Here is a 22,415-nt window from a genome sequence, read left to right on the forward strand (position 1 = left end):
TATTCAAGTGGAATGCTTAAATATTCGGTATACGTGTTAAGGAATGCGTTAAATGTTTACATTTTGCTGGACGATAAAATACATAAAACAAATTATTTTTATTTGTGTTCCTTTGGATTTTAAATTATGATTTTTATCGAAATTGAAAAGTAAATGTTTTAAATTGGAAATCAATTATCGTTTAAATAGTTTTATTGGTAGTACTCTTCGGGACATAGACATTACGGTTAACACGCTTGAACATATACAAATGTGTGTTAAGTACTAGTCACTTCAGGCTGTTCTCACAGCGTATAAACTTTCATAAACATGGCAGATAGTGCCACCGGTGCTTTCAAAACATCAAACATGTACACACATACACCTCGGACAGACGAGGAGACGAGTTGAGACCAAAATCTGATCTATTTTCTCATACACATTTGTTTCAATTTCTTTCGATTTTATTTTTGTCACCGAAGTATATTTGCAATGTTTTTGACTACAACACCGTTGCAGTTGGATTATTTAGTTGATTGGAATGAAGAGGATTTTAGTGAAATATTAAGTCTTTAAATGTAAATATGTGTAAGATCCCACAGAAGAAAGAAGAAAAAACCAGCAACAACAGTGTTTTTTCTTCCCTTTTTTAACTTCCATTCGCAATATCTAATTCAATTTATTCGATTCGAATGAACTATTCATACGACAGAAAGAGAAAAAGAGCATCTAAATAAACAATCTGTGTCGCATAAAATATGGAATCTGCTTTAAAATGTGCACAAATACAAATACTACTAAAATGCTTTCTCAACGAAAAGAGAAAAAAAAATCACACGCACACACACGCACATACATATGTGTAATGTTATAAAATTTGAAGTTTGACATTAATAGAGAACACACATAATGAGAGTAAAGTAGAGAAGAACAGAAGCAAAAAATGTTTGTCGTACAAAAATATGAAGAAAAAACATGGTGTACGTGTGTCAGTCATGTGTAGTTTCTTTGTGTATGCGCATTTGGATTCATCTGCAATTTAGTGTGTATACCGATTGACTTTTTACACACCGAAAAAAAAGTCAAAAAAGAAATTATAACATTTACAATAAACATTCAATTTGATAGTTGTGTTTCGATAAATTGAATCGGTGGAAAAAAATGTGATAAATCATTCAGTGAGCAAAAAATTGAAGAAACTCAGAAGATAGTCAGTTCGCGCACACGGAATAAATAAACCAACAAATAAATAAAAACAAAAACAATAATGTATGTTATGAGTGGTATTAAATTTCAATCGCATAAATCTCTTCTATATGTTTCATATTTTCCCGCAACCCAAATAGTTATCATTGCACAGTGTTTCATTCATTGCACAAATATTTCGAGTTGATTCTTCAACAACAACAACAACAACAACAACAACAACAACAACAACAACAACAACAAAACAGCAAACCATATATCGTTTTGATAAAAATCTATTACATTGAATTAGAGAATTGTCATTCTGTTTTCCATTGAAACCATTGAGACTGTCTCTATCGGTCCCCCAATCTTAAACACAATTGACTAATCGAAATGATATTTTCTAGGTCGGGAAATTGCTCCAAAATCAGGATGCGTGACAAAGAGTGTAAATCATACAACCAACAATTGGACGAGTTTATAAATGTGAACATTTGAAACGGCAGCAAAAAAAAAGAGTTTAAATTTTGAGTGGCAGCAGAAAATAATATCGGCAGCAGTATTAATAAATTGAAGAGGAACGAAAGATATAAAGGGGGAAAAAAGAACAAGAAACAGACAACAATTTGATATCAAGAATCAATCATATTGCAATTGCAACGACGGAAGATCGATAAATAGAAAGAATTCTATTGCCGAGTGAGAATCGATAAGACGAGAGAACAAGGATATCAATCGCTTCAGGCTGTGATTTGTAACAGGTTGATTAGAACATTTGAATAGACAAAGTTTGAAAGTGCGGAACGAAGGCGCACACACACACACACTCAAACCCACTGGTATTTATTGTTTCGGAGCAAGCTCTTCGACTGACCGCTGGATAAAAGGCGTCATTAATGGAACGGACACAAGATGTCAATCTACGATTATCACTACGATTCGGCCAGTAGTTCCACAAACGATACAAGTGGTATAGGCAACACCACCAAATATGGTGCCAACAATAAAAATCACAACAATGCGACGAGCGTCGATCCATTTTATTGCACCGAACTATCGCTTAAGCATCAACTATGCGACATTGCACTGTCAATGGCTTCTTTATGTAACATCGGTAATTCGTGTTACATGAATTCCGTGATATATACACTCCGGTTTACACCACTATTCTTGCACAATTTACATCATTTAGTGAGCGATTTTTCACAGATTGTCAATCGCAAAGAGACCCAAATGAAATTGAAAAGTGCATCGCTTGGCCGCAATGTAAGCAGTTTACAATGTCAAAATTCGCGCAGCTATAGTAGTAAGGATTTAGTATCGCTCGGGTCATCGTCATCACCATCATCGTCGTCGTCGCCCGCCTATGAAATAATCAAAACAACGCAACAAACAGCCGTAGAAAAATTACACGAATTATTCAAAAGCCTAACTAATAATGAAATTGCCGATTCAATAGAACCGTATCAATCGGATATTCTATTGAAGGCGATACAAGATGTGAATCCAATCTTTGAAGGCAATCAACAGCAGGACGCCCATGAATTTCTCATGTGCATTTTGGATAGTATACGAGAATCGTGCCAATCATTGACCAAGGTTATTAACGATTATCCGGAAATTGTCGTTGGTGGGTGAGTGTCGTAACCGAAATAATGGACTGATGTTCATTTTATCGATTTCACATTAGAGTGAGAAATAATTGTTTGTGTACCTTTTCAGATTCACCGAAAGTATTGACCGTTCAACAGCTAAAACCCCAGTAAACATTCCACCGGCAACGGAACGAAAACCCGTTCCGTGGTTCAAACGACGAAAAGAGGACAAGAATAAGGTGATTGTAACGGATTCACCGTCAAAAGATTCCAACCATTGTATCGATTCCAACAATGCTGCGACGGTCAATGTGGTCGATGCAGCCAGTGATAAAAATGCCTGTGGCGGTTCATTCGTTGAAACATTGTTGATAAGTAAACAAACGATCCAGGAAAAAATCAAAGCTTTAGGTTTAGATTTCTTTAGTGAAGACTTTGAAGGCGTGACCGCGTCATCGATTCAGTGCTTGGCCTGTGAAACGACCACTGAACAAAAAGAGACCATGATCGATTTGGCGGTTCCAATCACAGAGAATATGGAAACGCACGAACTGAACGATTCATTTATCCAGGTAAGGGCATAGTTAGCGAATTGAAATTGAAACCAACCCGAAAAATCGAACCAAATTGAAATCCCCAGACTAAATGATGGTCTAATTTTATTTTGTCATTTGCAGAATTTATGCATAACTCGTGAACGATTCCAAGGTGATAATAAATTCCGTTGTGAAAATTGCATGGGCTTAACGGAGGCGATTAGAAAAATTTCGTATCCCAAATTACCGCGACTGCTCATAATCCAATTGAAACGGTTTAGCGGTGGCATGGAGAAGATAAATAGTTACATTCCAACACCATTCACGCTACAGTGTTTCTGTTCAGAGTGTATTTCGGATTATGGCAATGCCAGAGAGCATGAATACAAACTGTATAGCGTAATCACTCATGTGGGTTCAACACTACAAGCGGGCCACTATATTGCGTACACATGTTCGCTCAACCAAGATAGCATTTATATAGACTGTCTAAAAAATAGAAGTAGAAAAGATGTGCAGCTGCTGGCTCAACCGGCGGTTGTAGCGTTATCATCATCATCTTCATCCGAAGATAGTATCAATCGTCAAAATTCCTTTTCGACGACGAACTCATCGTCGTCGTCTGTAAATTCTAGTACTGTGAGTAATGTGATGAAAAAAATTGGCCTGGGCCGAAAAAAGAGCTCATCAAATCACATCGATATGAGTAAGAATATGAAAACGGTGAATGGTCTAAAGAGCATAGTGAATGGATCGGATAGTGGTGTGTCGGTCGGTAGTGCGGGTGAAAATTTATCGGCCAATCCACCAAAGACCCTGTGTTCGAGCCATTCATGTTGTGGTATCAAAATGAAAACACCACTGGCAAGCGCGAATAATCATAGCAGCAACGGCAGCAGCAGCGGCAGCGATACCACAATGAGCAATGGCAACGGCACAGCAAACGATCACACATCAAGCGATCATGTGCGAAAGTGTAATAATATGATAAATGTCTATAGTGATCAGTACTACGGCAATTCAAATAATATTGGTGATATTGGTAGCAGTAATTATGTCGGTCCGCACAAATTACGGAATGAACCGATCTGGTATATGTGTGACGATGATAAAATTAAAGCAATTCCACAGCACGAATTTCGTGAGATGTTGTTACCGAAAAAAAATATGATAACGCCGTATTTATTGTTCTATGCACGAAACGATGTCCTTGGTTCGCATTGAAATTTCGAACAATCCGGCTACCATTAAAATGTGGGATCAACATAACAACAACAACAAAAGCAGAAAAAAAACACTTGTAATTAATATTCATTACTTAGATTTATGAAATGTTTCATTTTGTGCATGTCAAAATCAATAAAAAAGAGAAAAAAATGAGAAGAGAAAAAAACACGAAATAATGTATCAATGTTATAATCCACAGTAGCATACCAGTAATCTTTGTAGTTTTGTTTCAAAAAAAAAGAACAACACTCACACAAAAACACATATACAACAACAAGAAAAGAACGCATAGATACCAAAATGTTTACGTACTCGTTATTCATCTAATGGAGACGCTGCCGATATAAACACTGGATGAGAAAATCATCTTACAAAATTCCATTGCCCACAGATATACACATAATTTCTAGGATTTTGTTTTTTTCTTCTTGAATTTTATTGAAATTTTAAATCCAAAATGCTATCAAAATTCAAAATAAATCCACATTCACAAAATGCAACTCACTCTCTCACCGTTCAGCTAAGCGATATTTTTTTGTGTTGAGATTAATTTTTGTATTGTCTCCGCATAAAGTGTTGTCCGCATCGACAATGTATTTCAAATGGTCGATGCGGACAATACTTTATGCAGAGACTGTACAAAACACAAATATTCCATACCAACATTTCGGGAATACACTTAATTATTTTGCCGGCAATAATCATAATTGAAATCTTTAGTTTTGAATGCTTGTTATACTGTAATCCGTTGTGAACATTTGTTTTTCTTTCTTTTTATTTTTTAAAAATAATTTATGAAAACAAATGAATTTGAGAGAAAGTCAATGGAAAAAAATGAAATGTTGAAAGAAAAAAAATTGCAAATCAATAACAGGAAATGTTTGTTCAAAGTCAAATTTGAAAAATTCGAAAAAAAGCAAATAAAAATGAATTCACGATGGAAAGTGATGATCATATGTTAAAAAAGAGAATATATAGCGATCAGTAAAAAAAAACGAAACGGACAAAAAGACAGGAAAATACATAGAAAACATTTAGTTTAAAACCAAATATGCCACACGACAAACAAACAAACAAAATTTAAGAAATACATATAATATTTTTATTGACATTGAAAAATCTCAAAAAAAAACAAATAAAAGTCTTATAGTTAAAAATGACTTTACTATGCGCTCCAGGAAATTAAAGGAAATCTGTTGTTTGTTCTCTTCTTTTTCTTTCTTTCTTTCTTAAAGAAATACATGAGTATATAAACTCTTGAAATTAAAATCTCAATACGGTTTATTCACTTGGTGAATTGTATCGCAGCCCTAAAATTCGGATAGCAATCGGCCGATTTTTGCAAAGTTTTGCTCTTGCCAGCGATTGTTGTTGCGTATAGTTTCCAACGATTGTTCCACATTTCGTGAAATTTTGCTGAAAATCTCCGGCTTGTTCTTGAAGAAACTCTCAAATTCAGAGTATTCCTTGGTGTACACCATTCCACGGGCAATCGCATCAATGTAGTAAGATAATTTCGATGTGTCGGGTTGAAGGCTGCATGGATAATATGAAATGGTTAGTTTTTTTATTATTAAAAATGGATCAAAAAGCAAATATATAGTAATGAAGTAAAAAAAAACCTTATGCAAAACTCACTTCTTGTAAATTTCATCAACGTTGTCGAACAAGAATGATTTGGCCAACAAAAGACCAGCATCGTTACGAGCGACATTCTTAAAGACAGTGGTACGATCTTGTTTGCGAACACCGGTTGATTCGTCGAGGGTCCAGTCCAAGTATCGTTGCAATAGCCAAATTTCGCGTGAGCAACCCAATGATGACAAAATCAGTGTTTTTTCAGTACCAACATTGCTCTTTGAGTAACGATTCCACAAGAATTGCCATTCGCGGTCACCACCATGTCGAACTGCTGTACAGTACACAACGGAACGCAAGTCCAATGGAACACTTTAATGGAAAAAATTGAATCATGTTAAAATTTGCAACAGATTACAATCAAAAAGTGGAATATCCAGTTGATTGCTTACGGGTTATTTTTGTCTGGATCTTCTTCTTTCATCCAGTTGCTGAACATTGACAGGGCTTTCTCTTTACAGTCCTCGACATCGAAGCGACAAGCCCACGATGATACCAAAACTTTATGTTTCACCAAATCAAGACGATCATTTTGCTTACGGTTGGCATTCAATCCACCGAGTCGCAGATAAATTGGGCGCAAGATTTTTTGGACATATTCCTAAAAACACGAACCAAAAGAATTAGATTTTGAAGAGATATACAATGTAATATAGCCGACAACTACCTTAAATGCACCGTACTGCGATGTTCGGCGAAGCATGCGGGCGATATCATTCAGTGTCGATAGAGCGGCTCTCCATGGCAAGTATTCTTTCTCTTGTTTCAAGTATTTTATCAATTTCAGTGCAATGCTGTAGTCTTGATCGCCGTTCCTGTAATATGAACATTGACAAGAAAAATCCCCAAATTATTAACAAATTGAAAACGAACAAGGAGAAACGACCACAAACTCACCATGCCAAATCCAATGCATCATTGATCAAAGCAGCTCGATTCAATGTGGAAATCTTTTCAAACTCTGGTCCAGTCAATTGTTTGATCAACAAATTCCAATTGTGTTCATCGTAGCGAATCTTGTACAAGCCGGCCATTTGAATGTTGAAAATGATCCAGTCTTCTTTTTCGGGTAAATCAATCAATTCCTTATGGATTGGTTGATTGTTAGTATCACACTCGAGCCATGTCTTTGGTTCCGTTGTATTGAAGTCGAGTTCCTCTTCGGTTGTGTAACTCAATGGCACCCACCAGCATGGGTTGTCGTTATCGGTAAGCTTTTTCGGTTGTGTTGGATTCTTCAAAAATCGATACTGTGTCACTGTTGCCGAATTATTCTCATAGTTTCTTGTAATATTGACAATTGGATAGCCGGTTTGAAGGGTCCATGTGTCCATGATTTCTTTCACAGTGATATGCTCATCTAACACTTCATTTTTGTGCGCCTCTTCCGTGAGAGCTTCCCACAGATTATCTTGTTCGGCATTGTTGTAACGGTATGTGTTCAAATAGTTGCTAATACCGTTGAAGAATACTTCGTGGCCCAGGAAAAGGTGCATCATACGAATGATTGTTGACTGAAATTCAAAGCAAACATTTAATTAGAATCGACATTTGAGACTGGAAACAAACAGTGTCATTACCCCTTTGTCATATGAAATCCGATCAAAAATGGATGAGATTTGATTTGGATTTGCAATTGGCACAGACACCGGATGACTAGATTTCAAGGCATCAAATTCAAATACCGAAACAGTATTTTCCAATGACTCCTCTTGGAAGGCATTCCATTCGGGATGCAAGTGTTGCACACCCAAACTGGCTACATAGGTGGCGAAACCTTCATTGAGCCACAAGTCAACCCACCAGCGCATAGTTACGAGATTTCCAAACCATTGATGCGCCAACTCGTGAGCAATAACTGATGCCACATGGTTTTGACTGCTCGATGACGAAATGTTTGGCTGGAATAGCAGCGCTGATTCTCGGTATGTGATCAATCCTGGAAATTGAAACGTTTTTTAAATTCAACCAACAATCATAGCGTGAATGCTTAGAAGGTAGAAAAATGAAAGAAAAATTGCTTCAGAAAATGAAGAATTTCAGTTTAAATTACCCCAATTCTCCATAGCCCCAGCAGAGAAGTCTGGTATAGCGATCATGTCCATTTTCGGCAGAGGATATTTCACTTTGAATGTTTTTTCGAAGAATTTCAGCACTTTTGGTCCAACGAATTTGGCATATTCAACCTATGAATAACAAAATTGTTAGGCACTATCAGAAATGACATTTAAATTTAGAATGGATTTTTGTGGTTTTCCATTTTGCGGTCGGGTCGAATGGTGTAATAATTCCTGATTATCAATTCATTTACCTGTGAAATTGCATCACGTCTTGCCCATATTCTGAAAACAACGTCGCCGTCGGCCGATGATTCCCTGAATTCAAAGTCGTTAATTGTGTACGCTACGAGGTAAGTTGACATTGGCACTGTGACATCGAATTTATCGAGTACCCAATCCGATTTATTCGCACTAAAAATGCATTGAAATCATAAGACCAACAGAAAAAAATTGCAAGTTGAAATTTGTATGTTGAGATGATAAATTGCGTAGTACGTACATTGGTTCAGAGGTGAGTATTGGCATGTTGCTCAAAGCGGTGTAATTTTTGTGATGTCCCAAGCTAATATCAAACTTTGCCTTCATATCTGGTTCGTCGAAACATGGGAAGCCAAGCCTTGCATAAGTAGCTGAAATACAACAATAATTCGTCAATTTAAATTCGCCAAACAATATTGCTTGCGCCACACATGAGTGAGACAATGTGCAAACATACCTTCGAATTGTGTAACGGCCATCCATCTGACTCGAATGACACAGAAAAAAGAAGAAAAGAAAAACAGTACGAGACGAGATTACTCAAGCAATGCAGACAATACAATGCGAAATCATCTTACCGTTTTTGATTTGATTGTTTATCCATGTAGCTACTGCGATAGAATCCGAGCAGACCTTTGCTTAAATCGCTCTTGAATGGGATAAATACATTGTATTGTTTGTCCTTTTCGAGTACCTCATTCGTGTGGATGATGAAAAAATCAAACTCTTCTTGGAATTCGGTTCGATTGATGGATACTTGTCTCATATCGGCTCCCTTCAAGCGATGGATTGAAATGTCGGCATCCGATATGTTGAGATTTTTTGCGTGCAACGTTATGTTCTTCGCATTTTCAATCACATTGACCTACAACAAAATGTAATTGAATTACTACGCTTTGCGACACAGACAAAATCAATAACTTCTTGAGCCGTGCATAAGGTAAAATCAATATCAGACGGCAGAAGAAGAAGAAAAAACCACAACAAAATGCAAATAGAAACGAAAGGTCAATGGTCTCTCTTTTATCGAAACTTTTTCTTTTGCATGTAGCGATTTGATATATCAGAGTTGGTATGCATAGGAGGCATGATGAATTTGCAATTCAGAAACTTTGTAAAGTTATCAGAAATATGTATCCTTAATGAATTTTTTTTTGTGCTGAATTGAATTATTTCAGTTTATCTTCATTAAAATTCCTGTCGAATACTTGTCGACAAAGGTTGGCGATTTTTTTTCCTGCTCACTTTGAATTATCGCAAGGCATTTTATTTTCAAAGTCGCGCCGCTACATGAACATTGAAGACAATTGATAAAAAAAAACTGGTTAAATGCAGATTGTGTTACACTTGGATTCGTTGCGAATAATAAATATACGTGCAACTAGGTGGTATTCTACGCCCACTTGGATTTGTGGAATCGCAAAAGATAAACAGAAATACTTTCCATGGGCGATACACTAAGAAATTTATAGAAAAATCCAGTTTAACATTTCAGGAATAACAAGTTTTTGAACTCTCGATTCATGCAATAAAGAAATGGCAAGTACCGTAATATTCTTATTTTAGATAAGCCAGTGAACGGCTCATATAGTTGCAGCTCAAAATCTTGTTGTTGTTGGATTTTTTTTTAGGAAATTTTTTATGCAAAATCATACGTTTTCGAATCGAAAATTTCGAAAGAAGAATCACTTAAAAACAAATCTTAATTTAAAATTGGTCAATTAGCAATCGATGAATTTTCAATGAGCGAGAAGGTAGAACAAGAGAAAGCAAGCAAATTAACGCAGAAGAACCGTTTTGTACGGTATTTAATTTGGCAAAATTGAATAAATTTTTTTTTTGTCTAAAAAACGTTACTGAAAAAAATAAAGTCAATAACCGAAAGATTACCTTGATTCGAACATCACCGTAAAATTTGAAGCCTTCTTCATCATTAATGTGCGTAAAAACGTTGAGTGTGTAGAGTTCGGGGAAGACGCTTCGTGGTAGCCGATATTTTTCGGGTGAAATATATACTTTTGGCGCCGTTGGATCATCTGCACAGAAACAGCCGTTCTGTGCAAGATATGCCAAAAGAATCGCGAAGATAACACATCTATTCATACTACCGTTGTGATGGAATCTAATGATTGGAAATTAATTTGGCCGGTTTCAGTTAAGTTTATGGTGACAATTTAAATGATGAACCAAAATAAAATAAAAAATACACAAACAGTCGACGCGTCTCCAAAACGGTGAGAAACAAAATTTAAATCGGAATTTTAATCATAGCACCTGACTTCGTGACCGAGGTCTTTCTTTTTTATATGAATTGTTATTATTCTCAGGCACATAAAAAATTGGCATTTAGGTCAAACAACAACGAAAAAAACCAAACCAAACCGATTCGATTTGAAACTCATAATTTGCGGTCACACATTTTTCACAAATCTTTAAAAAAAACACACACATTTCAAGTTCACTGTGCACTTTCAATTATTCCATAATTCCAAAGAATCGCTCTCACAACACCCGCGATAAAAAGCAATTACAGCATACTATTTCGCGCTATAAATCAGATGTTTTGTTGTGATCATTTAAATTCAAGTGGCAGTACGTTTGCTGCGTTTTTATGCGCTCTCTCCCCTTCAATCGAAATTAAATTAAATAAATATGAGAAAAAAACGCACCACACAAAAGAATGATTGTAATTGCCATCAATAATTTATATTTTAAAGGTGAATATCAATTCGAAAAACCTATTAGTTATAATTGGAAGCAATTGTGCAAGAAATTCTTTGATTTTTTCCATAGGAATGCTCTTTGCACATTTCAGAAACGCTCATTTTGCAAACAGACAAAATCGTCGCCAATTAAACAATCGATCAAATGGTTTAAACCGTACTAACTCTAATTGCAACCGCACAAAAAAATTTCAATTGAATTTCAAAATTAAAAAAAAAACGATTTCGTAAATTGAAACCAAAAAAAAAATCGGTTGAAATCTTTGTTCCTTTCACAGGAAAACCAAATTTCCGAACTTATTTTACAACAATTTACCTGTTAACAATCTATGACTACTTTCTTTTTGTTTCTCAAACAAATCGAACAAAATAAAAAATCAACAACAAAAACTGCAATTTCTTTTTTACGTCGTGGGAAAAAAAATTTGATAACGCCAAACTATGTTGCAGCAGCAGTAGCTTAAATGATTTAAAAAAGCGTGATTGAAACAAACATATGTTACAACAAGCAAATTTTTGTGCACAAGAATGGATAACAACAGTAATTGGCTTCGGTGAATCGAAGAGCGCGCGACAGAGAGAATGTATGTGTATGTCTGTGTGCTCACCAGTCAAGCAGCAGTTGGGCAATGCAGAAAAAAAACGAAACAAAAGAAACAAAATACTTTGAGATGTTCACAACGTGTTATTTGTTAGGCTCCCGAGAAGCCTTTGATGATTACAATACCCAGGTAATCATATTTATTTCACACATCCCCACCAGTATCGGCAACAACACGAACAACAAAAAACAACAGAAAAAAAGTTAATCTCAGCACATTACGATATGCAGTTCAATATCAAAGATTTGTTTTTGTTTGAATGGAAAACTTTAAAATTGTATATGAAACAGTTAATTTGATTTTGTGGCGGTAAATGTGATAAATGTTGCGTACGATTGTTACATTTTACCATAAGAATTTGCAAACAAGTGTCAAGAACAAACGAATAGACTCGCAAGCAGAAAGTGTGAGCAATCAGCTGTTCGTTTGCTTTGCGTTAGATAAAACGCGCGCGATGCGTGCACAGAAACAATGACAACGCAAAATAGAGAATGATGCATTACCACGAAATCAAGAATCACTAAAACCTCAAATCAAACATAATGAACTCGTCCATTTGTTCCAATTCGAATAATTTGCCAGTTTTAATTGAAAACTAACTGAAATGACTGCGGCGGGGCCAAATGGGCAAAACGAAAAATACAATTTTGTTATGCTCGATAATTGACTGAATTTTATTCGTAGCTTTTGGTTGCACATTCACCACATGCAAAGGGGCAAAAGATACATCAAACAAACATCAATAACTTCATTTAGTACTTTATGCTGTAGTTTTATGTCCAAATAAAGTCTTGTCTTCTTAAGTATATCAAATATTGACACTTTATCTGAACTTCTCCTTTTATCTACCGTTTTCATTAAGCTAACAATGAGTATCGCTAATAAATGCTGTTGTGAATATCGGAAATTCAGGCTTTTGGTTCATTTGGCGTGTTTGGTTTTTTCACATTTTTAGCAATCCAGTCGAGGTATGGAGGATTACCGCTTTCGATCTTCACCGAAATCACTTCAGCCACGCTGTACGGATGATTTTCGCGCACATAGGTGGTCAATTCTTGCACATTTTCGGTGGTTGTTTTGATCATGAGCAAATATTCCAAGTCTTCATTGATTTTACCTTCCCACTCGTAGACCGATTGAATGTTGGGAAGAATGTTCACACATGCGGCCAATTTGCTTGAGACAAGGTCGCCGGCAAGCTTTTTGGCCGATTCCTCATTCGGAGTGGTTACATAGCAAATCGAGCTGGCGCCCGCTGTATATGAACTGGAAGTGCTCGACATTCTAGACGATGGTAACCAACAATTTTTCGACGAAGACGACGAACAAGCGGCTGTGGCTTCAGTAGCTGCTGCTAAAAATGACTTTCGGCCAACTAATCCTAGAAAAAGAATCGAAGTTAGCTTATTTAAAACACTCATTGAATGTAAGGCTTTATTTTTGGAAAAAAATTGGTTTTTATCTCTTAATTCAGATACAGTACAATCAAAGTCAATCAATTGAAGCGATTTTTGTTTTTGTTCTGGAAGTAGAACAAAAAATTACGATTAAATATGAATAAAAATTATTCCACTTAAACATTAATAATAAGCAACTATCATCTTGAAGTGGGCGACAGTTTATTTTGGGCCAGAACATTGTGAATCGACGTGTGCAATCGAACATGTTTCTTATTGTGAATTTGGAATTACAATGTTGCATCCCAGAAGGCCTCGTCCGGACCACGCTTTTGGGATCAATGTGATTTCAAGATTGCGACCTTGTCGCTTCATTTTCAATGTAATCGGTTGATTTTGGCGATGCATTACGAGTTCGCTGACTTGTTTCAATTCGCGGAAATTCGCATGATTTATTGAGCCAAACTCGACAATTTCATCGTCTTTGCGAATGCCACAGTCTTCGGCTGGTGAGGATGGTGCGACCATTGTCACAACCAAAATTGGTGTGGTGTGTACGGTGGTTTCAATGCGATGCGACGGCAATTCTTCGGGTGTTGTGTCTGGGGAAATTTCCATGTTGGCCCTTTTTTGAATGTTGAAAGAGAAATTTCTTCAATCTTTAAAAACCATTTGTGAATACTGAATATTTGATGCCTACATTTTTGTTGTTGTTGTTGCGTGATTTGTTCGCGCCTCGGCGTGTACATTGATCAAACCCTTTTCGATTTCGCCCATGGTGGCTTTCAAGTCATTTTGCAGACAGATAATTTCATGTCGCGCCTGACGAACGGCATACACATCGATATCAGCCCGTGGAAACCCCTCTGCATCCAACAATGACTCGTTCATACCAACATTTTTATTGGCTGCCAAAATTTGTCCGAAATCATTGATAGATCGTTCGATTTGCTCTTTTTTCGCTATCAATTTCATCACTTCTTCTTTGTGTGACGTCTCCGGTATGACCATTTTGATGTGTCTTTCACTCAATTGCAAATTCAATCAAACGGGTTAAAATGTTGCGTATTAAAAATCGAAAGAAAATTCGCGTTCTTTCCGTACAAAATCAATTTGTTTGTTCCACGATGCACTGGACAGTAGAATGACACATGAGAATACCATATTCGAAATACATTGAGCAAATGTCAAAGAATTTAAGTATGAAGACGAAAGAGAGATGTATCAAAATACCAAACAGTGCAATTCCAAATTCAATTTAATTTTTATTTTCATACACATTTTCTGTTGCCCATTGGAATTGTGCCAACAGAAAAAGATTCGTACATCGCTCACAACAGAGATATTCCCATATGAATGTTGCTTATTATAAAATTTCGGCGCAAAAAAAAGAAACAAATGAATCTTTACTCACCTTTTGTGCGAAATTGCTTTGTTGATGGTGTTTGTATTTCTCCGGTTCTCAGAGTTTGAACAGACGTCGTTGAGCAAATGTCCTTTCAGACGGCGCCTTAAATATCAATTGATTAAAATTTGGTTTTCTTCCATGAACCACATAAATCATCGCATCGGCAAATTTTAATCTAAAGTTATTCAGACGATAGCTATTCGGGCACCGATAAGAAATTATCAGAGACAAAAAAATCATTGTTATACGCAATGTTTTCAATTTCATTTTCAACATTTATTTGTTGGGTTTGCACAATTCATGTAAGATGGCGCTGACTGTTTATTGGGTTTCATACCAAGACATTAAGGAAAAGACCGCGAAATCAATTGTCAAAACAATCACATCAACAGCTTTTGTCGACAGTGGAATCAGTTGTATTTTGTTCACCATGGCCACAAGAAAATCAGCACGGTTCTTGTCAATTGACGTTCAAAACGGTACATTTCAAAACATTCAATATAAAAAATGTTGAATCACACTTATTTTTTCCTCTTTTTTCCAGCTTTGTCAGGCGATGAAAACACACCAAGCAATGTCACCACTCGTTCCGGTCGCATAGTAAAACCAAGCAGACGAAGTGGAGACATTGAAAAATTGTTTGAAAAAAGAACACCATCAAAGCGAAAGACAAAGAACCAAATTAGTGGCAATGAAAATGGCATGTCTTGTTCGGAAGAAGAAGACGATTACGAAAACGATGAAAACAAAATGGAGCTAGCTCACGCAACTGAATTGTTACACGACGAAAGTGCTGTGGCCGGCCGAGATATGTATCAGTTTCATACACCCAAAAAGAGGGACGCTATGATGAAATTGGCCGAAATTACACCAAAAACTCCGAATACTGGCCTCAAATTACTATCGCTGAACTCGCCAAGCACACCAAAAACTCCAAAAACACCCAAGACTCCGAATGCCCGTGTTAAAGCGTTACGCTTGCAACAGAACCCAAAAACTCCGCACGAAATACGCGCAAAAAACAAGTCTGTATTGGAAAAACGATCTAGGAAAGCGGTCCAACCAGAATCAGAATCGGAAAGTTCGGCCGATGAACATTCAGACTTTGAGCCTGAACAATCGAGCGAAAGTAGCGAGGAAGAGAGTAATGACTCGGCAAGTGGTGATAGTGAAGATGAGCCACAGAAGAACATCAGAAAAGTGCCACCCATCAAAATTTCGACCAAATCGGGTAAAATCACATCGATGCCACCACCAGCGACTCGAATGAACACAAGAGGACGGTCACGTGCGAAAAATCAGGAAGATTTCATCCCAGACAGCGACAACTATTTCATCACCGCTTCGAATAAGAAGGTACTTTTGTGTTTAATATATGAAAAGGAATTCCCAACGAAAATCAGTTTTCGAAGAGGAAATAGTTTGAATACTAAACTTTGGTTCAAATATCCCTGATTTAGAGTAAAACTTCGGATCACACATTGGATCGATTGAAATCATCGCGATTGCAGCATGAAGAATTATTCAGTCTCTTGGGCAACATTAACTCGAGCGAAGAGCATGAGCACCGAATTGCTGAGATGTTCCAAGATCTCAAGTTGAACTTCAATCGTTGGATGCTTGAAATGTCGAAAGGATACAATATCATTGTTTATGGCAGCGGTTCGAAGCAACAGTTACTGCATTCATTCTGCGAAGCTCACGTGGCTGACAAGCCGCTCATTGTTGTGAATGGTTTCTTCCCATCGCTTACAGTCAAAGACATTTTGCAAGCGATCAAAGTACAATTGCTGGACATAACTACAACATCTCGCAATGACCATGAAACTGTTGATTTAATCGCATCGACACTGGACTGTATGCCGAATGGGCATGTGTTCCTTGTCATCAACAATATCGACGGTGTGATGTTGCGCAAAACCAAAGACCAGCACATCATTAGCCGTTTGGCAAAGATCAAGAACCTCCACTTGATTGCATCCATCGATCACATTAACGCACCGCTGATGTGGGATCAAACGTGCTCCGACAACTTCAACTTTGTTTGGTATGACTGCACCACATTGTTGCCGTACAAAAATGAAACGGCCTTCGAAAATTCGGTATTCTTCCAGAATTCGGGCGAACTGGATTTGGCGGCAATGAGCAACGTATTCCGTTCACTGACCACTAATGCACGTGGTATTTACATGATTTTGGTGAAGAATCAAATTGCCAACCACAAAGACAGTAATTATCAAGGTAAGCAGATTCAAAGCCTCTCGATCTATTTTGAGCAATTGAATATTCAAACTAATTTTTTTGTTTCATTTCCACCAGGAATGACGTTCAAGGATCTGTACCACAAGTGCCGTGAAAGTTTTCTCGTCAGTTCGGATTCCACGCTGCGTACACAGCTCATCGAATTCGTGGACCATAACATGGCCAAGATTAAGCGTAGCCACGATGGTACCGAACAAGTCTCTATTCCCATCAACATACAAATCCTCTCACTTTTCACTCAGCAACAAAACGATTGAATCCACACACAACCACACACACACCCATTTAGTTTTTATGCTTTGAACATTAAAGTTAATTAATTTAATCAATTATTAGACATAAGCATTCGCTCAATGAATTTTCATTTGTTTTTGATTAAAATTGTTCGTTTTCATTCAAAGAAATGCGCTAAACCTGTGTTTTATTCCACATTTAAGCATTGTTTGGTTGGTAGCTCGACAGAAATGTGATCAGCAATACAACATGGCTGCCAAAAATGACGAAATATTTGTTTTCAGATGGCGCTTCAGTCAATCATTGAAAATAAGTCAAATAAAAAAAAAGAAATTGAACAAATTGCGTGAAATGTTTTCTACATTTGTGACGGTATATCAATTGCTTCCCCAAAAATAAAGTGGAAAGAGGAAGTTGCTGAAGCAGTTTTTAACATCAATCAGCGAACTAATTGAACAAAATACGCAATAAATTCGCTGTAAAATTCAATAGCGCAACCATAAAAACGACATGCAATAAGTTTCAGTGTCATTTCATCCGAGCTCATTTGATTCTTCTTCTTTTTTTTCTGGAAAATAAAAATTGAATGTGTGAAACTCTTGTCACTTGCCATCTTTTATGTTAATCATCATTTTGGTTAGATTGAATATTCGGTTGTTGTCTATTCATGGTTTGAATGATTTTGTGACCAAAATCGACTAGACAATCAATCCGTGGCATATACATAAACTAAACACAGTGTTCGGGTGAAAAGTGTAAATATTGTTAGTGGTGAAAAATCAAGGCAACATTCTTCTTTCCGCATTCATACAGTCTCGGTTCGGCCACTTTATTTTTGCGACGACACAAAAGCAAGCACACACGTTTGGGATCCGTTTTTATTGTCGGGGGTTATTTTATCTTCTTTTTGTGTGTGTGTCGAGAACAACTACACGCAAACACACACATACACACGATTCGCCACCCAAAATAAATAGAGTGAAAAGTGTGCAAATCGAAAATCCCATCGAACCATCCAGTCGAATAAAGTGTGTGTCGGTGTATAGAAAGAACGCAATTTTGCAAACCGCAAAAAAAGATGTTTTGCTAAAACAGAAATATGCATATGACATTGTGTACGGAGGCCCTTCGACATGAAATGGAGTAATTAAGTCAAACTTTGGTCACAGTGTTTGTGTCTGTGTAGTGCTACTACTGTCGCTGCTGCTGTTTGTACTACGAAAGTGTTGAAGTATTGAACTATTTTAAAAACAAATGTATGCTTCATCCCCTTCATCGTCTATGCTGTACAAAACAATAATTAGTTCATTGTTCGTTCATCAAAAATACAAATAATATATGAACGATATTATTGAACAAGTTTCAAGTTCTACATACTTTCTCAGCGACAAACGGGAGCAACATTTAAGGTCAGTCAAAACTTAATTTGAAAGTCTTCTTAGTTGATAAGTGTATGTATATGTATTTATGTAGTAATTTATGTGTATATGAAAACGACCAAATGAATTTCGCCATCAACATCGTCATCGTCATCGATGCCATCGAATTAAAAGTGGTTTTTGTTGTTCATCGCCCATCATCCGATTTATGGATAGATAGAGAGTGAGAGACAGACTCCATAAAATAGAATCCAAGCGAATTTGATTTCCTTGCAACGCCATATGTAGACAGAGGAGACAAAGCGAGACAGTTAGTGTGTACAAGAGACAATGTATTTCCATATCCTTCGAATTGCATTTACCTTGATTTGCTATGCTTTTATGTTTTTCCCACAAGCCGAACACAATGATACGAAAAAACTGTTGTGTATTGTATGTAAAGTGGAATGACTGTGTCTGCCTTATACTGTCACATCAATGTGTTTGTGAGTACTTATTGTATGTGTCTTTGCGATCCTAACTGGATGCCTCAAACAGTGGCCATGCATAAAAAATTTGCTGGCGAATTTGATAATTGCTTGAAAATTTCGCGTCATGAAAGTACATCTCCTTTTCTTCTCTCGCTGTGTTCATTCGAAAGAATTTAGCCGCATCAAAGCTTGACATAGAAACTCATATATATGTGTATATCACTCTTTTTTTTACTTTTAATGAATACGTTTGACCTGCTTTTACCACAATGTGTCGAATTTTACGTTAGCACAAAGCAGCAACGACTCAAATCGACGTTCGACTCTCTCGATCTCGATTACTATTTTATACAGAGTATCAATTGGTGCTTTTCCCTCGTGGTCTCGTTTTATTTCCTATAATCTCTTTGGAGTTTCTCGCTTCAAAGTTTTTTTTTCTGTCTCTCTCTCCCTCTTTTCTTTCCCATTGATTTCTATCGCTGCTAGTTTTTCTCCACATTTTCTCGTAGCAACATCATCATCATCACCAAGGTCATATTCACAAACAATGAGAAATGTGTTCAAAATGAAACAGAAACAAAAAAAGAACAGTTCGTCGCATTTGTTTAAAACCGGCAAGCAGCCATATAGAAAAGAAAGAACGAAACAAACCAATTTTCTCATTAACGTTTTAAACTATGAAGAGAAAATCATTTAATTTTTCCTCCTCTAATTTATCTACCATTCCAAATTGGTGTATGATGATGGATCATCGTTGGTTGAAGTTATAAAAATGCGACCATTCGACAGCTGATATTGGCTGATAGCGATATATGTATGTATAAAAATAAAAAAAAATTTACGACACGAAACATTTAAGTACACCAAACAGCCCCAAGCAATAACGATAAGCACAATCGCTATATCCTAGAAACGAATACAGAAGGAAAATAATAAACGAATGAAATCACCTAAAAACGCAACACACGAATCGAAATGAGCAAGAAAAAAAAAAAGAAAAACACCGAAGAATATCACCGCACATAATTTGTGTAATGAAACTATATTGCGTGCTGTGGCTATAATTCCGACATTTTATTATATTTGGCCATGAACTACTTGATGTTTCCCAGTACGTTTTCTCTCTCTCTCTCTCTCTCTCTCTCTCTCGTTTGCTCTGTTCGTTTTTTCTACGATTTATCCTATATAAAATCAGTGATACTTTTCGAATCGACCAGATTCACAAGATTGTTCCGAAGGGAGAGAAAAAAATTTGAGAAATTAAAATGAAAAAAATAATTGATATTCATGTATATAAATTATGCCAAGATTTCAATCAATGAATGGAAAGAATGAAAAACACACACAAACACAAAATTGAGATCTCAATGTGCACTGCATTGTCGTTGGTGTCAATTATAGAGAGCGTCGTAATTTGATTTCAATGAGTTCCGAAACAGGAAGATTATCATTACCTACATCGGTTAAAATTTCATTGAGAACAAACATATTTTTTTTTTTGATTTTACCCTCGATCGTAACCATTTTAGGTCAATAGCTGAAACATCATTGAGATCCATATAGTTAAGTTCAATGGGAAAATCTAAGATGAATGAAAATTGAACAAAAAAAATTGTGAAAAAGCACACAGAAAGCAAGTTATACAAATAGAAGAGAAAAAAAACTAAAATTTCAGCGAACCAACGCAGATAATAGGTTGATTCAAGGAAAAGTATCGAGTGAAGTTCTTTGCCATGCAGCAAAACGATTGTAGTCACGCTCAATTCGAGGACTTTGTAAGGCAACAACATACGATGCTCTCTTATCCTATAGATTGCACACGAATAAAATTGTGTACGAAGTGTTATGGTATGCGCGCGCTCACTCGCACGTTCGGCCTATCTTCTCATCATGATCTCACATACGTGAGGAACAGTGGCGAGAGAGCGGGATAGAGAGCGACCGTGTACACATGAGAGAAACAAAAATATAATATAATAATAAAGCATTCCGCATTTTCTGATTATTCTGACATCTAAGGATATGTGGTGGTCTTTCATGGTGCTGCAACGAAATGAAAAAATAAAACAACAAATTGCGTTTAACGTTCGACAGCCAGTTTTCTAAATATGAAATAAAATATACACACAATATGATATGTTTATATACATATGAATGCTTTTTGCTTGGGTGATGAGGTAATGGATAACGAATAAACGTATTTATTAGTTCAAGTATATAAAAAAAAATATGTACATTATTCAGTTGTCTAGGCATGTATTGTGTGTGTAGTATATGCCGCACGTTGTCGCTGTTGCTGCTGCTGCTGCTGCTGCTGCTTTTGTTGCTATTGTGGCCGTGCCGTTGTGTGCGCGACTGCTGGCCTATACAAAGATACAAAACGAGCAAGCCAACAGGCAAGCGAACGAGCGAATGCTACCGCTCTCTCTCTCTCTCTCTCTCTCTCTCTTCCATACATGTAGTCATTCATTTAAGAGTGAGAGCTGAAAGTATATGGAAATAAGAATGAAAGACAAATTTAGGTCAAATGACACAAATGAACGAAATAAAACATAGCAGCAGCAACTCAAATCTAGCACCGTTCATTGGAACTCACCAATTTTCAACTTTAACCGCAGCCACTGTCGCTGCCACTACCACCACCGCCGCCGCCAACATCACCACGCTCTCTCTCTCTCTCTCTCTCTCTCTCATCAGGTTCATTTTGCCAGTAATACACACAGAGAGAGAATAAATATATTTCCTATATACAACCGAACAAACATAATTTTCCATTTCATTTTAACCTACATTGTAATTATTGTAACAAGGTTAATAATTTTAATTCTTTCGGTTGTGTCGCGTTCATTCGCGTTCGAACGTGTATACACGTTCATTCCATCGCTTCTCACTCGATAGAGTTGTGTGTTGTGTTACCTTTTCAAGCGATTTCCGCGTCGTTTCGGAATCAGAGGCTGCACACACAGCGAAAGAGTGAGCAAACGAGCACACAACGGCACGGGTTTTGTCGACGGCCTGTGTGTACTTAACCAGATCAGAGATCAATAAATTCGCATTTTATGGGATGATTTTGAGCGAATGGCGCACACAAAAACGCAAACATCATTGTAAGGAAATCGAAAAAATGCTTTCAACCTTCGTTCAGAGCACACGCTACATTTACTTCAATTAGTGTGTAGCATTTGTTTGCTATATTTGTCGGTTATATAGCCATCATATGATGAATATAAGCAAAACAGCACACGAAAACGGCATGCATTCACTTTGAAACGGAATTGGGGGAGACCCTGCTGGATTCAAATCGTTTTTAACGTACGAAAACTAAGGATACGTGGGCTAAGATATGCGCTATGCCTCTTTGATTGCAAATAAACCAGGAGATAAAGGGAGAGAGAGAAGAAAAAAGCGTATAAACAACAAAAGAAGAGAAGAAAATAAGAGCTGCGCTCATAATGATCC

At 36.8% G+C, this 22,415-nt stretch overlaps 6 protein-coding genes across 15 annotated transcripts in view; 3 read left to right on the plus strand and 3 right to left on the minus strand.

The window, feature by feature from the left end:
• The first annotated feature begins 3 nt into the window (after nucleotides 1-3).
• On the plus strand, nucleotides 4-4,691 carry LOC129578851 (ubiquitin carboxyl-terminal hydrolase 1). Of its 6 annotated transcripts, XM_055468048.1 has the most exons (5): nucleotides 292-557; nucleotides 1,108-1,248; nucleotides 1,575-2,801; nucleotides 2,890-3,334; nucleotides 3,440-4,691. In XM_055468048.1, the coding sequence occupies exons 3-5, from the start codon at nucleotides 2,080-2,082 to the stop codon at nucleotides 4,520-4,522; spliced, it is 2,250 nt and encodes a 749-aa protein (XP_055324023.1). In that variant the 5' UTR covers nucleotides 292-557; nucleotides 1,108-1,248; nucleotides 1,575-2,079; the 3' UTR covers nucleotides 4,523-4,691. The 6 variants fall into 6 exon arrangements, with proteins under 6 accessions (XP_055324022.1, XP_055324023.1, XP_055324020.1 ...); XM_055468047.1 differs by lacking the exon at nucleotides 1,108-1,248 and having other exon boundaries at nucleotides 4-557; XM_055468045.1 differs by having other exon boundaries at nucleotides 324-1,248.
• Nucleotides 4,692-5,604: 913 nt separating this feature from the next.
• On the minus strand, nucleotides 5,605-12,533 carry LOC129578850 (aminopeptidase N-like). Of its 5 annotated transcripts, XM_055468044.1 has the most exons (14): nucleotides 12,310-12,475; nucleotides 10,691-11,106; nucleotides 10,372-10,603; nucleotides 9,060-9,346; nucleotides 8,939-8,964; nucleotides 8,723-8,852; nucleotides 8,475-8,634; nucleotides 8,217-8,349; nucleotides 7,744-8,102; nucleotides 7,061-7,677; nucleotides 6,831-6,978; nucleotides 6,556-6,764; nucleotides 6,164-6,475; nucleotides 5,605-6,061 (listed from the first exon to the last, which is right to left on the minus strand). In XM_055468044.1, exons 3-14 carry the CDS (start codon nucleotides 10,582-10,584, stop codon nucleotides 5,836-5,838), a joined length of 2,820 nt encoding a protein of 939 aa, XP_055324019.1. In that variant the 5' UTR covers nucleotides 10,585-10,603; nucleotides 10,691-11,106; nucleotides 12,310-12,475; the 3' UTR covers nucleotides 5,605-5,835. The 5 variants fall into 5 exon arrangements, with proteins under 5 accessions (XP_055324019.1, XP_055324017.1, XP_055324015.1 ...); XM_055468042.1 differs by lacking the exon at nucleotides 10,691-11,106 and having other exon boundaries at nucleotides 12,407-12,533; XM_055468040.1 differs by lacking the exon at nucleotides 10,691-11,106 and having other exon boundaries at nucleotides 12,310-12,533.
• Nucleotides 12,452-13,227, minus strand: LOC129578856 (protein CutA homolog). Its single transcript, XM_055468056.1, has one exon. It carries the CDS (start codon nucleotides 13,225-13,227, stop codon nucleotides 12,715-12,717), a length of 513 nt encoding a protein of 170 aa, XP_055324031.1. The 3' UTR covers nucleotides 12,452-12,714.
• Nucleotides 12,452-14,759, minus strand: LOC129578855 (26S proteasome non-ATPase regulatory subunit 9). Its single transcript, XM_055468055.1, has 3 exons — nucleotides 14,618-14,759; nucleotides 13,904-14,335; nucleotides 12,452-13,828 (listed from the first exon to the last, which is right to left on the minus strand). The coding sequence occupies exons 2-3, from the start codon at nucleotides 14,212-14,214 to the stop codon at nucleotides 13,477-13,479; spliced, it is 663 nt and encodes a 220-aa protein (XP_055324030.1). The 5' UTR covers nucleotides 14,215-14,335; nucleotides 14,618-14,759; the 3' UTR covers nucleotides 12,452-13,476.
• A 97-nt stretch (nucleotides 14,760-14,856) lies between these two features.
• LOC129578852 (origin recognition complex subunit 2) lies at nucleotides 14,857-17,277 on the plus strand. Its single transcript, XM_055468052.1, has 4 exons — nucleotides 14,857-15,090; nucleotides 15,156-15,967; nucleotides 16,072-16,852; nucleotides 16,931-17,277. The coding sequence occupies exons 1-4, from the start codon at nucleotides 14,919-14,921 to the stop codon at nucleotides 17,128-17,130; spliced, it is 1,965 nt and encodes a 654-aa protein (XP_055324027.1). The 5' UTR covers nucleotides 14,857-14,918; the 3' UTR covers nucleotides 17,131-17,277.
• Nucleotides 17,278-17,383: 106 nt separating this feature from the next.
• LOC129578857 (protein roadkill) overlaps nucleotides 17,384-22,415 on the plus strand; it is a 15,571-nt gene continuing 10,539 nt past the window's right edge. The window contains exon 1 of the mRNA XM_055468058.1: nucleotides 17,384-18,516. Within this exon, the coding sequence (XP_055324033.1) occupies nucleotides 18,446-18,516 (71 nt within the window). The 5' untranslated portion in view covers nucleotides 17,384-18,445. The remainder of the gene's footprint in view (nucleotides 18,517-22,415) is intronic.

Source organism: Sitodiplosis mosellana, unplaced genomic scaffold (genome assembly GCF_009176505.1).
Source record: "Sitodiplosis mosellana isolate CC-2019 unplaced genomic scaffold, AAFC_SMos_1.0 Smas_scaffold_6226, whole genome shotgun sequence".
Lineage (NCBI taxonomy): Eukaryota > Metazoa > Arthropoda > Insecta > Diptera > Cecidomyiidae > Sitodiplosis > Sitodiplosis mosellana.

Coding starts and splice junctions, on each gene's coding strand:
- LOC129578852 (XM_055468052.1), top strand. CDS start 14,919: ATGGCGCTGACTGTTTATTGGGTTTCATACCAAGACATTAAGGAAAAG. Junction 15,968..16,071: donor TCACCGCTTCGAATAAGAAG/GTACTTTTGTGT, acceptor TCCCTGATTTAG/AGTAAAACTTCGGATCACAC. Junction 16,853..16,930: donor CAAAGACAGTAATTATCAAG/GTAAGCAGATTC, acceptor CATTTCCACCAG/GAATGACGTTCAAGGATCTG.
- LOC129578850 (XM_055468042.1), bottom strand. CDS start 10,584: ATGAATAGATGTGTTATCTTCGCGATTCTTTTGGCATATCTTGCACAG. Junction 8,965..9,059: donor AAACAATCAAATCAAAAACG/GTAAGATGATTT, acceptor CATTCGAGTCAG/ATGGATGGCCGTTACACAAT. Junction 6,476..6,555: donor GATCCAGACAAAAATAACCC/GTAAGCAATCAA, acceptor TTTCCATTAAAG/TGTTCCATTGGACTTGCGTT.
- LOC129578851 (XM_055468047.1), top strand. CDS start 2,080: ATGTCAATCTACGATTATCACTACGATTCGGCCAGTAGTTCCACAAAC. Junction 2,802..2,889: donor CCGGAAATTGTCGTTGGTGG/GTGAGTGTCGTA, acceptor GTACCTTTTCAG/ATTCACCGAAAGTATTGACC. Junction 3,335..3,439: donor TGAACGATTCATTTATCCAG/GTAAGGGCATAG, acceptor TGTCATTTGCAG/AATTTATGCATAACTCGTGA.
- LOC129578856 (XM_055468056.1), bottom strand. CDS start 13,227: ATGAGTGTTTTAAATAAGCTAACTTCGATTCTTTTTCTAGGATTAGTT.
- LOC129578855 (XM_055468055.1), bottom strand. CDS start 14,214: ATGGTCATACCGGAGACGTCACACAAAGAAGAAGTGATGAAATTGATA. Junction 13,829..13,903: donor GCAACAACAACAACAAAAAT/GTAGGCATCAAA, acceptor CATTCAAAAAAG/GGCCAACATGGAAATTTCCC.